This window comes from Crinia signifera, chromosome 1, assembly GCF_055691185.1.
Source record: "Crinia signifera chromosome 1, ASM5569118v1, whole genome shotgun sequence".
Taxonomy (NCBI): Eukaryota; Metazoa; Chordata; class Amphibia; order Anura; family Myobatrachidae; genus Crinia; species Crinia signifera.
In genome coordinates, this window is record NC_139217.1 from 230,462,247 (window position 1) to 230,478,219 (window position 15,973).

The window sequence follows — 15,973 nt, forward strand, 5'->3', positions numbered from 1 at the left end:
GGCTGCTCAGACCTCTGGGCTTGGAACATACTCACATGCAGGGCACAAATACCCCTGATACATCTGTTCAACAGTTAATTTATCTCCGCAAAACCTGCAGTTAATTAACATGGCAGACGCTCCCTCTTCAAGAGCAGCAGCACTACACCTTTCTGTCATGATAACACACAGTGCAAAATGTCAGGCGTCTACAGAAGGGATGTGGTCAAAATACCGACGCCGGAATGCCGGCACTTTGTCCCTCTATGGGTGTCCACGACACCCATAGTGGGAAAATAAAATAGTGTGCCAAGCGTAGCGAGCGCTGCGGCCCCCCTGCGGCGTCGGCATTTCGACCATAGGGATTTCATACTGATCCCTTTCAGAATAATATACAGAGTACTTATCTGTCTGCGCTGCTGCAATGGACCCTCAGTGGTCACCAGGGAAAGCGCTGCCCAGAAGAAACTTTTCACTCAAGTTCTGCAGTGTAAAATCATCCTTCAGCTCCGCACAGTGTGGAGAGAAAAGGGCGCCAGAATAGAGTGCAGGAAGAGACCAAGTCTCTGCTTCAGTGGGGAGGGAAGTTGTTTTGGCGCCCTCCCACTTTCAGCCGCTCCTACCAAGTGTTTCTCCTTTCTTCCTTCCTTACCACTTACTGGACTCCTGTAATAGGCATCAACTCCAATGGATTTCTGCCTAAGCCCATTAAAATGGCGGCGCCATAGCGGGGGGTCCGTCACCCATGATCCCCCTCCTAAGCAGGGAGCTGGCTCAGGACGCACCCCAGGGAACCTCCTTTAGTGGAGATCAAAGCGCTGTGCAGAGAGGGCAGAGTGCTGACAGGACGCGCTTCTGTCAGCTTCTGCTGCACTGTCAGTGTAAAGAAACTTCCTCTGGAAGTTTCACACTGTAGCCTGTAACTAAGAGAATATTAATAAAAAAAAAAAAAACCCTAGCTACTCTAAAAAAACGGCTGCAGCCTGCACTCCAGTGGGCACCTAAAATGAACTGAGGAATGCTGGGATGCAGAAGGGAGGAGCCTGCCTCTCAAAGAAGTTAGCATAGGTAACTTGCTCCTGCGGACCCTCCTACATCCCATGGTTAGCTGTGTCACCAGGATAGATGACAGAGAAATCATGTTTATGTTGTATGGAATAACGTATACTGATTGTGATTGTAAGGGGGATATTCAATCTCCGTCGACCATCTCCCGTGGGGGAGATGCTCGACGGGCCCTATTCAATGCTGTCTTCCCCGACAGCATTGAACAGGATTTCCTGGCAGAACGAGCCAGACATCTCTAGCTGTCGGGCTCGTTCTGCTGAGAACAGCCGGGAAGTGATGAGCTGCCAGCTGCATCTCGTCACTTCCCGGCCACAACTCGCGGCCACGCCCCCTTTTCGCTCCCCGGCAGGCGGGACATTGAATCCCGCCTGCGTGTTCTCGGTCGAGCTGACCGAGAACGGGACTGGGTCACGACGGGCGAGCAAGCTCGCCTGCCGTGACCTGAAGATTGAATATCCCCTTTAATGTGTACTAAAAGCTCAAAAATTGCAAGTAACTTTGAAAAACGTATATTGGTGCAATATTAGCTGCAGTACAGTCTGTGTCATTACCACACAATCGGATTTCATTCTGCAAATGCCTGAAAGCTTAAAATCTGCAATAAATTGCCTAATAAAGAAAACTATTTTTAACAAGAAATGTTGGAAACGTTTCGGGGGGAGAATAGAAATCCTAACCATTATAATAAACTTTAATAATGACTAACACTCAAGTACTGTACTTACAATTACACGATGTGCGACAGACACTACCAAATTTTTCCACCAACAAAATGAATGACATCGCCATTATAGAATTCTTACCACCCAACACCAAAATAAGGTTAAAACAATTGCAGCAGACATTAAGTAGTATTTTTATCTGCTGCCTAATTTATGTGTGTATAAAATACTTATGAGCTTCAACATAATTTGTACATTGACTTGCAAGATACAAATACCAGGATTTGCAAAATCATTGTTACTACAGGGTTATACTTTGAGTGCATGTCACACTTGTCACTGCAATTGTAGCACTGACATATCTTGTGTTTGGAACTAATATATATGACCTCACACATTAGCATTTGTCCCTATTTTCAGTAATAATTACTTTAAATCCCATCTGTGCCTTGTAAGTCCGACTCTGTAACAAACAGCGAAATATAGTGGGTGCTTTAATGTTAGAAGACCATCACTAGCTTGAGGCTATTAAATACAGTGGCTTGTAAAGGTGGCAGACACAATTATCCATAATGCAATGGAAAGTCAGGAACATCCCTGAATAGCATTATGGAAAAGGTAATGTTTTCAATTAATTTTCAATATATAGACAGAAAATGGGACTTTGGCAAGGTGTCATCCTCAAGCTGTATATTTTTAACCAAAAAGCATTAATAAGAGGTGTAAGAATTACACAATACAGGGGTAAAAGATCATATAGATGAGTACTGAACCTGTTCAGTGATAGCAATTATTAATGCAATAGTTAGAAGTTAAGAATGTCAGTAAATCTGTGACTACAGCTCAACTGAATTATCTAGGTAAAAGCTATGGAAAAAATAGTACCTGTATCATTTTATTTATTACATTATGAAAACACAGCCTTAGATATCATTAAAGAATTACCTGAAAAACTGACAACTGTACATACAAAAAAAGAGATCATGTAGTAGTTTTTTTTAAGGTCCCACAAACATTCTTCAATACACTTACCGCATTGATATCTATAGCCAGTGATGAAGGAGTCTGAATTCCTGGAGGAGACTGAGGGACTGTAGTTGATATAGTGACAGTTAGGGGAGGGAGTTGTCCTCCTCTGTGTAAACCAGAACTTTGCATTAATGAGGAATTTTGAGACAGGCCACTTTGTGCTTGCGGCTGTGAAGTTGCTTGTGTAAAAAAAGTGTATGGTGGTAGCTGCTGCTCCAGAGACATAGCATCCATTGCTACAGCCTAAGAAATAAATCCATACAAGAAGAATTAACACTACTTTGAAAAGAACAGTCACATTTTCAGTTTGAAAGAAGAAATGGTACACAGTAAAACAACCAGACAGCAGTATCAAGCATGGGGGGGAGCAGTTGCGAGCTCCATGCCACTCATTTATTTTCTTAGTCCAGTCTGGAGATGACCAGTGAGTGCATGAGGGTCTTAGCATCTAGGATGTGAAGGGGTCTAGTCCTGGAAATATTTAGGAGATGGAAAGAGGATTGGGAGGGGTACTGAGGGGTAGATTTATGACCCGGCGGTGTGGGGTATTTGCGCTATCCCTGTGCGCTAATGCAGGGGATATCGCTTCCCCTTATCTATTAGACCCGCTGTCCGGGTGCTGTAACGGTGGCGGCAATGTAGCGCATGTACTGTTTTAAGTACAGCGCTCAACAGTGATACCTAATTTATGAACGGTCAGCATCGCTGACCGTTCCGCCGCCTGTAGCTATCAACTTCGCGGGAGTAGGGAGATCCTGCACATGCGCAGTCCAGCCGGCCGGGAAGAAGCAGACAGCGCGTCAGTGTTAACTGATGCACTGTCAGCTGGAGGATGCATCCCTGGAGGGGGAGTTAGCGCTCCCCCGCTTCAGCGGGCAAGGCGTTAGTAGATCTTGTCGCTCTCCTCCTGCTTCGCCTCACTAGCGCCGCTATAATAAATCTACCCCTCAATGTGTGGTTTGAAGGAGAGGGAGGAATCAAGGAGAACTCCAATAAAGCGTACATGGGTGCTAAAGGAGATCGTTGTGCCAACAATAGACAGTAAAATTATGGGAGAGGAGGTCAAGTGGGAGGATAAGAAGATGATGATTTGACCAGTCTTAGATAAGCTAAGTTTAAGAAAGCGCTGGGATAGGTCAGCGGAGGAAAGGTAGATTTGAGTATCATAAGCATAGAGATGATACTGGAAATCCAAAGAGCTCATCTAAAGAGGAAATTTAGATAGAGATAGGTCTAAGAACAGACCTTGGGAGGACACCTACATTTAGGGGATGTACGATTGATGGAGTCATGAGAGGAGACAAAAAGAGCGGTCAGAGAGGAAAGAGGACAGCATGGAGAGGGCAGTATGACAGACCAATGGAGTAAAATCTTTGTAGGAGTAAAACGTTATTCCTGGTGTCAAAAGCAGCAAAGAGTTCAAGGAGAATAAGCAGAGTAGTGGCCATTAAAAGGCAGAAAGACAGTTGTAGACAATTTGAACAAGGAGTTTGGAGGCAAAAGAAAGGTGGAGAGATGTGTAAAAAGTTGGAGAATGTGTTAGGGTTCAAGGGTATACATATATTTTTTCTTAAGAAAATGGTGGAGATAAGGGCATGCTTGAAGGTAGAGGGGAAAATGCAAGATCAAAGGGAGTGATTGAAGGTGGACAAGATAAGAACAGGCAGAAGGAGAAAGGCAGAAGGAGAAAGGTAGCAGCGAAGGTGGGTGGGTGAGTTGATATTTTTAAAGTAAACCAAGACAAGTATTGTGTTAGCCTGCTGAAATGGAATCTAGCAGCATTACACGTATGACAACAAAGTGTTCCAATGTGTACATATGTCACTCAAGCATGAGTTTTAAGTTCAGCAACTAATCAAAGTGTTTTATGTGCTGCCTTTCCAAAGACCATACCACAAATATTTGACTGGCTATCTACTGTACTTTCAAATTTAGTTTTTTCCTATATAACAATTGAAATAGAAGTGATGTTATCGTATGGCTCACAAGAGCTTTAAAGGACCAGCCATTGGCTGAAATACAAACAGCTGTTAATGGATTTGCATATGACATCTGCCCAATCAGCACATTCCCCAATGACATAATTTAAAATATTTTGTCATGGCTCCACCTCCCCAATACCTGTGAGTGGAGAAGATGGTGCATTCTGCTCAAGCAACAGAAGCACTTTTCATTCACACAAAAGTGTAAGATCACATTTCCATAGCACTTCTAGGAGCCGATTAAATTGTGGCACACACCCCATGCTGGGCATCTATAGGAATGGTTGTCTATCGGAATTAATCAATTTATTCTCTGATCAAAGGCCCAATAGCCACAACAGTTTTTCTTGCAGGCTCTGGAGGTGTGTGAAAAAAACCTGTAAAATTTGGTGCCTAATCAAGCTCTAGACGTGTTTACCTAGCCACTTTGAGCAGGCAAACCCTCAATGGGACATAGGTGTTAAATACCAATGGGTGCCTGATTGAGCAACAAGTGAATAGTTACAATATATGCCCATTAGTATGGACCACCAGTATTGGGGTGCAAGCCACAATTGAATTGGCCACATTGAATGCTCAATTAAATATATTAACTTTGTAATGAAAATAATTTGCCTTATTCTATTACACATGGCAAACACTTTTAGTGCCCTTCGAACAAGTTCAAATTCACTCTAAACAAATAAATCCAAAATAGAATTCAATCAATATGAGATCATCTGATAGTAACTATTAACACATTTGCATTTATAAATACAATTTCATTATCCTACTGCAATTAAAAATCTAACCTTTCATTAAGTTTGTACGGTGTGTCTAATATGGTTTTTAAGACAATGACGAGAAATAATTAATTAGAGAACGTTACCAAAAAGGTAAAAATTTTTTATTACCTTAACCATAAGCTGCACACACATACCTGAGTTATAGGTGAGAGAGGAGATAAAGTTGGGGACATCTGCTGAGACTGTTGCCTTCTTGAATCGGAATTTAGTGACAGTGGACTTACATTGGGTTGCTGATGCTGTGATGACCCTGTGACTGTTCCTTGAGTTGTTGTCATTCCTACAACATAGATAAATGGTAAGACCGTTAAAGGCAAGCATTCTAAAGTGGAGTACACACTAGACCAGAGGAAGCCAACTCCAGTCTTCGGGAGCTACCAACAGTTAATGATTTCCAGATCTCCTCACAGAATCAAGTAAAGTAATTAGCTTCACCTGTGGATCTTTAATAATGTGTTAGTGAGTAATGAATGAATCTGTCCACCAGCTAGGTGGTATGGAAAATGTGAACTCGAGGACTGGAGTTGGCTATCCCTGCACTAGACAATATCATCTATAAACTATTTGATTTGAATTCCCAGGCAAGCCATGTACTGCATACACACTAAAAGATATTAAGTCACGTCAACCTGTCCCAAACATGCAGTCTTTAACGACATAGGAAAAGCTGAGTTTCATGTACAGACAATAGAAGACATCATAATACAGTACTTCTTTATCCTTGCCTTAGCCTGCCTTTCTCTTCTACTCACCCCAGCCATCTACCCATACCAGCTATTGTGCCCTCATGCCGTAATTATTTTTCCGTGACATGGGTACTCTGGTTGTCCCTTTTTTTGCCTGGATGCGTTTTTTTCATGCTCACATTGGGTTTGTTTGTATTTTGAATTGTATTGTGATTCTTGATATGATTGTTGTTGTTTTTTCTTCCTCCTTCACTACCTTTTTCTCTTTTCTATGTTCTTCCCTAGCTCCAGTCTCCTCCTTTTCTTCTTTTTCACCCATCACCCTTCCTATGGCTGTCTCTGAGAATATTATCAATCAACACTAAAGGGTTAAATGTACCATAAAAACGAGCCTAGGCCCTCCGCTCTTTCCGTGCCGAGAGAGCGGATATCGTTTTAATTCAAGAGACTCCCTTTCGGCTCTCAGACGCGGCTCCCCGACTCAGCAACCATTTTTTCCCCACGCCCATTTATTGCAACTATATACAATCCAAATCTAAGGGAGTGGCAATTCTCTTTGCCAAACATATGCCTGTGTCTGATAAAAGTGGTCCATAGGTTGGAGGAGGGGCGGTGTACTTATTAAATGCACTTTGTCTAACCAAGTTTTCACCACTGTCAATATTTACGCCCCCAACGAGGGTCAAGCAAACTTTCTTGAGACGGTGTTTGATAAAATTTCTTCTCTTCAGGAGGGGGTCCTGGTGGTCGGAGGTGACTTGAATTGGACCCTAGACCCCCAGCCTAGATCTTTCATCCAGTTCCTCCCACCCTGAGTGCACAACTCGTAAGGTAAGATGACTACTCCACACTCACCAGCTGTCCGACGCTTGGAATGTCCTCCACCCCATAGACAAGGACACCCACTTCTCACACCCCCACCAGTCCTATTCTAGAATAGACTAATTATTAGACCATAGACATCTCCAACAAGTACGAGATGCCTTTATAGGTCAGACCACACCCCAATTATACTCTATCTGTCCCTGGGAACCCCTGCCCCCCATAATCTATCTTGGTGTTTTAACAAATCTCCACTTAGTAACCCCTATTGTATGGGGCCATCGAGGAATACATTGAATGTAACGTGACCCCTGATGTTTTGAAACTCACAATTTGGGAGGTGCATAAATGTGTATTGAGGGGGAAGTGCATCCAATTGGGTTCCTTCATTAAAAAAAGCAAATAGTAGGCCAGATTGAAAACCTTTTGCAAAATATAAAAGTGTGTACACAAAGAATTAGCAGTGCTCTTATTTAATGATGAGTGAATACCACTTAAAATTGATATTTTTTAATTTAAAAATTAATGCTCATTGAACACTTAAAATGCACATTTGTGCATAATGACATGAATCAATATATGTAAAAAATACAATTGACATACAAACACATAAAAACAAAATTGTACCAATAAATTGGCTAAATGGCTAGATCTCACGTGGGGGAATGAACCCATGCCCACACTATGATAGTCCCAAATGTTGGATAGAGTCCAATTGATTCGGCAGTGTGTGATCCTGTGTACCAACCGAGGGAGTGGCCGATTGTTGGAAGCCTGACCCTCAACCTCATGGTAATTTGTATCCGATGGACAGGGAATGAGCCAATGACTTTTCCAAATGGTGAGGGACCTGGTGGTCAGGATAGTGGATTTAAAGCCCTCTGTGGGAAACCGGATTCTCTCTTGATTCAACAGCTCATAAACCTCCAATGACCGGTCACAAAACTGTATAAACCTTCAGCTCTTTCCCAGTGCCCATGTGCATTTTGTTCTCTTAAGAAGTCACCTTCTATCTCGTCTAGGTCCTACCCGTATGTACCCTTTTTGGCACATAATCGCTTCCCTCCTGGGTTAGACCTTCGAGCTTTTGGCTGTTGGTTGGATAGGGGCCTCTTTCGAGTTAAACAGCTGGTGAGTGGAGGAAAAATTTCTTCCTTTGAGGATATTCAGACCAAGTGGAACTTGCCTGGTGGGGCATATTGGCGATACCTGCAAGTCCGTCAGTATCTCAAATCCCTCGGATCTTGTAGCACACTCCATACGACTAACACCTTTCGATCTCCTCTGTGCAAGCAGGTACCCTCCCACATTATCTCTTTAATGTATAATCTTCTTTTGGAAGATAAAAGTCCAACTAAAACCTGGGTGAGGAGGTTGGAGAAACCAACAGGGTTAAAATCTTCAATTTAGCACATGCTTGTTCCCTTAGTATTGGGGCTAGGGAGACCCAATATAAAGGACTATCTCACTGGCACAGGTGCCCAGATGCTCTCTCTCAGATGGACACCAGGGTTCCCAATATTTGCTGGTGGTGCTCTGGGGCTCATGGTAATCCATTCCACATATGATGGCAATGCTCCCGCATACTTCCACTTTGGTATGAGGTTTTTAAACTTTCTGCAATCATCATGGGGGAACCGGTCCCTACTGACCCACCGTATTGGCTGTTCCACCTTTCCTCTGGACCTCTCCCTCTCTCTATAAAAAAAAATCTTTGCTATGCCATCTGAATAATGCTGCAAATTTGGTCATCCTGATAAGGTTTCTATATGGAATGGAGGATATTTTGTCTTCTGCAGATGACAAATATGAAGTATTCAGAGACACATGGTTCTGCTGGATGGACTTTAAGGATTAAAGGACATTATTGCACCCCAACCCTCTTAAGCCTACCCTGCGGACTAGCTTTTCAGTCTCCATACACAGAGGATATTCACCATCTGTTAGTTCAGCCATTCAGTAGCTTTTCCTTCTTCTTTCACCCTCTTCTCTTTATTCTTTTTTTCTTGCTCTTTTATCTTTACTTAAAATTTTTCTTTTACACTATGCTTGTATACTTTGGTCTTATTTTTTGTCTGCTGATCTGTGAATTGAGCTACAGTATATGTATACTAGAAGACATTCTAATGACCCACAGGAGTGAGCATTGTTAATGAAACTGAGCTTACACACTGGACAATATTACAAACTATATAACTCAGTGATGTAATTTATAATATTGTTCTTTGGTCATGCTGCTTATATGTGTATGACTATTGATGGTGCAATGTTTATTAACCATGCCGTGCAATGTTCTGTATTGTAATTTACTATTTTCTTGTTTTGATCATTCTATTTAAACATTTATAAAATACTGTAAAGCTTACGGAAACAGCTAAATATTTCACAATATATATATATAAATGTTTGTATTTTTGGGGCATTTTTTTAAATTTTATTTGAATAAGGTTGAGAGATCCACCTTTTGGAACATACTTTCAATGAAACACATGGTCACACAATTTCAGTTCCAGACACTGCATGTCTGCAACTGAGCGGCTAAAAAATGTTTTAAGCCTTTTGTATTTCAGTCTGTTCATAATGGCTGCCGCTATGCAGTTTATCAGACCTGGTCTGTAAGATTTTAGCTTGTGTGACAAAGGTGTCGGTGAATATGATCAGTCATACTATTTCAACCTGTTCAGGACATGCTGCTCACTTAATTTTTGTGAAATAATCTGCCACCAATTAGGTTCTAAACAGTACCAAAACATCAGACTTTATAGCATCACCTTACAGATTATCTCTGCTAAAGAAACAATGCTAGGTAAACTGGTCTATAAATTATACAAATAGCTCTCCGACTGTAGTAGGGCAGTAATTCATTGTGCATTAGTGGGGGTGTACTGGATTCTCAATGTGCATACAGTACTCTACTGCAACATATTGTATGTCTACATCATCTACTACTGTGTGTGTGTATATATATATATATATATATATATATATATATATATATATATATATATATATATATACATACATACATATACACACACACATACATATACACACAGTACTAGTAAGCCCGCTCGAAGCAAAGGCTTCGAACGCTAGTCTGCTACCTTCTATGTTTGTGCATATATGAGAAAGAGAAGTAGTTTTACTCTCTGCCAACATATGGCAGTGTTTGAGACATATATATATATATATTCTCAATTCATGAACCAAATCTCCACTATTTATTATCAGTTATTTTAGTGTGTGCAGAGCCCCTACAATGTCTGTTTAAACAATGTGGTCACAAGCCATAGGGCACCCCAAAACTAGGAAAGGTGAGTGCCGATGTTAAGTGTATATATTGTTTATTAGATTAATTTTTTAAATTAGTCTTATTGTGGTCACATTCTCTCATGCACCCTGCTTTAACTAAGATTCCCTAGCTTATGTTAACCATTTCCCTAGATGATTAGTGACAGGTGTGTTGGTAGCTGGTCACCTATAAAAGCAAAGTGTGCTGTGAGCTTCAGACCAGATAGCATGCCTGGTATCAAACATTGATGTGATAGCTATGTGTATTGTAGCCATTTTCAGCGATAGCGTCAGGACCTGCAGAAAGGTGGGGTCCTGTGAAGGGGGCTGCAGGCTTAAATGCATTGATCAATTCATGAACCAAATCTCCACTATTTATTATCAGTTAATTTAGTGTGTGCAGAGCCCATACAATGTATATATACATATATATAAACAAGCAGGCACTCACAACATACAGCGAAAAGCAACAGGAAATAATGGATCGCAAAGCATACCCGTATGGGATCCATTATTTCCTGTTGCTTTTCGCTGTATGTTGCGAGTGCCTGCATCTTCACACGCTTGTTTATACATCCCTATTTGGGAGCCAGAGCACCGCACAAGTTGGACATTTGTATTAAGTGGAGTGCCGAGCATTACTTCTCTCTCATTATATATATATATATATATATATATATATATATATATATATATATATATATATATACACATACATACATACATACATGCACACACACATATATATATATATACACACACACACACACATATATATATAAATAAATTATGCCTAGCTGTGAATTGTGTGATGAAATAGTAATATGAATTTCAGAGATATACAGCAGAAAAAAAGGAGGACAATTCTCTAACTTCTAAACTTCTCCAAAAGGACTGCTCTCAACATATTACAGTGAATTAGCTAATACATCACTTCAAACACCTGCTGTATGCATAGCCTTGACACCTAGATCTGAATGCATTGTGTGGTGGTCTCAAATACTTACTGTATGGCTTTTAATCATTACACTAACAATTTCACTTTGCCTTGATTCCCCACCCACTTATAACCATGTTTATCTTAAGTTTTTTTCACTCTCTCCATTTTTCACATTATTCCTCTGAACAGGACTGCGTTACTAAAGCCAGGGCTCCTCAACCCTGCTCAAGTGCAGCAGCAAAAGCAAACCGAACACTGGCATGCATTAAAAGGGGTATGGATTCAAGGGATGCCAATGTGATAGTGCCTCTTTACAAGGCATTGGTGAGACCACACCTGGAATAGTGTGTTCAGTTCTGGGCACCACACCTTAAAAAGGACATAAATGAATTGGAACAGGTAGAGAGAAGGGCGACTAAGCTAGAAAAAGGTCTTGAATCACTAGAATACAAAGAGAGGTTAACCAGGCTGAAAATGTTTTCACTGGAGAAATGGAGGTTGAGAGGTGATATGATTAGTATGTTCAATTACAGGATTGGGAATCATATGGAACTGGGAGATGATTTGTTCACTAACAGGCCTATACTTAGCACACAAGGGCATGTACTGAGGCTCGAGGAAAATAAATTCTGTACTGAATTAAGAGGATTCTTCACCATTAGAGCAGTAAAATTCTGGAACTAATTGCCGGTGGGGGTGATTAGAGCAACTACTGTTAATGAATTTAAAATCAAAACTGGATGCATTTTTGGCCACTAAGGGAATCCCATAGATATGACTTATGTCAGTTGTTACAAGGCAGATAGGTTGAACTCGATGGACTAACGTCTTATTTCAGCCTTAATTACTATGTAATACCAATCCACTCTACATAATCTCAGCTCACAGTTTCAGAACAACAATCCAATCCCTCACACCCACAACCCAGCCTCATCTGATCCACATATCACTTGTTCTTTCCCTACCATTCTGGAATGAGAGATCAATCTGTAACAAGCTGCCTGCTATCCACGACTTCTTTATCTCACACTCAACCTTCTTGCCATCACCAAAACGTGTCTCTCCTCCTCTGACTTCATCTCTATCGATACCCTCCTATGAAGGCCTTTCCTTCAACCACTCTGTCAGACCTGAGGATGTGCTAGATAACCTGAGGCCATACTATTCTCTCTGAATTGCACCTTTCGTGTCAATCCCCACCTTCTCCCCTCCCTTTCTCCATCTTTGACGTCCACATAAGTCAGGCTATATCACAATGCAGTTGAGACTTGTGTGTGGCTGCTGTCCATGGAAACCCAATACATGATCTGACAAATAATTCTTACACATCAGTCCCAGAGGCATTTTCAAACTTTGTGTTCAGCCTAAAGGTGGCCATACACGGTACAATTGCCACATGCGATGAGATGCTCACTCCCGCACACATCCCATCACACAGCTCAAAAAGTATGTGCACAAACTTTTTGTACTAGATTACATTGCACCTCATTGCATTGCAAAACGGATGCGATCTAGTCCAAATTGCATACAATAATTCTACCATGTATGGGCATCTTTACAAGAGAGGACAGAAAACAGAAATTCCGTTTTAGGTCTATGCAGAGTCAAGACCTTACCATTTTAATATATCAGCACTTACAGTTAACCAAAACAGCTCTAGCAGGTAGGATAAACATTTGACAAACTGACTTTTTGGAAAAAGGCAGCCTCCTATGCAAAGTTGAAAGCCAGCAAGCATTTTGAATGGCAAATTCTACTGTTAATGCTAATGAATCTTCCATACACATATTTAGAAAATTTACATATGATTAAACCAGAATATAAATATGCCAGTTGGTATCTCAGACAGATCATTTAAACTAGTTCTCCTATATTGAAAAAACAGATAACCAAACTTGCCTAACTCTTGAAACATCCCTTATTTTTTTTTTTTTGTTGAATGAGTGCAAAAATTTCTAAAATAATTGCTTCTTTAGTAACGCTAGGGGGTATGCTTACTTAAAGGCACCACTTTATGGCTGTTCTGGCCACAGGTTATATAAAGTGCAAAACTATAAAATGCAAAACATTCATTCATTTAATCCACGTTTTTTCCCCAGTACTTAAACTTGTCTGCCTATTATATTAGTGAAATTTTTAACTCAGATGCTTACCTGGACTGGCAGTGCTTATACCCATATGCGTTAAATTTGTTGTTAGGTTTCCAGTACTGTTGGAGTTTGTCAGTGTTGGGAATGTAGAGTCCTCGGGGTCTAATGGTATTGGTAGCGGAGAAGGGAAGTGGATGTTTGTTAGGTCAGGCAGTGAACCTCCTGTGTTATGTGCAGCAGGGATGAGGCTTGTAGTGTTCTCCTGGTCATTTGAAGGGTAAATGCTTCAAACAATAAATAAAATAAGAACTCATTAGAGCATGCAAACACAGAATTAAAAAAAGAGGGATTTTACTTACTAAAGGAAAGAAATTGCATGTACATCATTATTTCTTGATAAATATCATGTTGAAAAAAAAAAAAATCAACAAAAGCATTCTTAAAAAAGGTATTACTGTAAAATAGTAAACAAAAAGATTTACTAAGAAGGAATAATATTTGAAAAAATATACTTGAAAAAATGATAATGTCACTTCAACAGATTATATAAAACATGGTTTTCTGCTGTGTACTCTATAAAGAAACACATTGTGGCTTGCTGTCAATAAACCCCAAAGAAAAAACTTAAAAGGAAACATCTTTAGGCAAACGAAGGGCACAAGATGTGCAAAAAAAAAAAAAAATAATAATAAGTACCTCTCATGGCACCTAGCAATATCCAATCAGCATGTACCAGCTACTAGCCATTAAAATATTATAGATCTTTACGTGAATAAGTTAGGACTAAAACATGTAAACATAATTCCCTTCTGCAGTAAAGCACTGCCTTCACTTCCCAGCATGCTTTGCATCAGTTTCAGCATGGCCAAATAGTAAAACGATGGCAAGGCATGCTTGGATGTGTAATTCATTAACAATTGAAGGGCTGCTTATTGCCCAGCCCTGCTCTAGAGTAAAGGTTCTATACGCCAGCCCTCAAATACCACCAACAGCTCAGGTTTTGTGGATTTCTTTACACAAGTACAATTCAGGAATCATCCAATCTGTTGCCACAAAGAAATCTCCAAAATGTGACCTGTTGTGTGTGGTTGAGGTTAAGAATCAGTGCACTAGAGTTAGAATTATTTTACTTATTTTAAACTACATCACTCAGAAAATGGCCTTAGATCACTGTGTGATGAGGCGATAGTGATGTTGCCCCAGGCATTGCTATCTCCCGGCAATTAATAACACATGCCTGTCACTAATAAGTCAGGGCCAAAATTCTCGCCGGAGAAAACTGGCCATGACAGAACACTCAGCACACAGCGCTGTGTGCTGAACGTTCTGAGCGATCTAACATACTTTTTTGTGCCTTTGCTCATATACAGTAGGTAGCCATTTGACACGGTCTTAACAACAGTCTTATGGACCCCTATACCACTACTGATATTTGGTCCCTTTTACCACAATTTCAACGCATCGGGGTGATAAATCATGTGAAAATTGTCAAATTTTAGGTCTTCCTTTTAATTCCAATTCGAAGTGCATTGGATCAGATTCGGAGATGGTCACTGCTGCAATAAGGATACAGTACATGATACATGTACATGGTATCCCACAGTGGTGGATGTGTATGCATGACATATATTGTATGCAATGTGACTGCATATGATGCATCATACATGATTTATAAGCCGAGCAGCCGGAGTAATCGCATGTGATACCTCGCTATGTGTATGGGGACATTTAGAAAATGTCAATTTTTTTTGAAGACTATGTACAAATCTTGAATCGTACAACTATGTCTATAATAGTCAGATGCTGTATTTTATATTAATCTATTTCAAGCCGTGAGGTTTATTTAATAAGACAACACATTTAACTCAATAAAATTAAAAGGGAAAAGGTAAAGTAAAAATTGCAATTTCTGTGCTGTTAAATTTTAAACACTTGCTTCACAAGGGGGCGTGGCAGCCATTCTGGATGGCAGCACTACCCTGAAACTCCTGCCTCCCCAACCTGTATCTCCCCCTCCACCCTCCTTTGGCCACCCATGCACAGACCTCCTTCTGGCCCCCTCTACACTGCTTAAGACCACACCACCATCGCTAATTCGGCCTCATCACCAGACGGCAGCCCACTGCACTTGGAGGTGCCAAGGCTACAGCTGCCTTTCATGACAGGTACCCCTGAGGGGGATTACTTTATTTTTCTGTTTTTTTTCCCATATAACTGGCTCCCACTCCTGGATCTGGTTGACCCTCCCCACCCTGGTGCTTGTGGGATTTATTTCCACTAATACAGGCGAGAACAGGTTGGTCTAACCCCTTTCCTTTCAAATTGGCCTCTACCTTCATCACATATTTAGGCATATCTCTACCACCCCATCCTCATAACATATATGCATCACTCAAGTTTTTCATAGGATCCAGACCAAACAATCTCTGGCAAAATCTCCCCCTCAATTTATTTGGATGCTGCAGCTTATTTAAAATGGCCAGCTTCCCGAAATTGCTCTATGTTTTTAAATCCGACCTTTCCTCCCTTCACTCCATTCGAGCGAATTTATTTGGAATTCTAAAAAGTCCAGAAATCAGCCTTTATAAACTGATGCAGTCCACCCAGCGGGGTGGAGTAAATTTACTCAATATACATTC

The 15,973-nt window shown here is 40.7% G+C and overlaps 1 protein-coding gene across 2 annotated transcripts in view; it reads right to left on the minus strand.

Moving 5' to 3' along the window:
* CRTC1 (CREB regulated transcription coactivator 1) overlaps positions 1-15,973 on the minus strand; it is a 158,001-nt gene that overhangs the window by 35,416 nt on the left and 106,612 nt on the right. For both annotated transcript variants that reach the window (XM_083179396.1, XM_083179397.1), the window contains exons 8-10: positions 13,398-13,618; positions 5,640-5,785; positions 2,742-2,981 (exon numbers count right to left, since the gene is read on the minus strand). In XM_083179396.1, the coding sequence (XP_083035522.1) occupies positions 2,742-2,981; positions 5,640-5,785; positions 13,398-13,618 (607 nt within the window). The remainder of the gene's footprint in view (positions 1-2,741; positions 2,982-5,639; positions 5,786-13,397; positions 13,619-15,973) is intronic.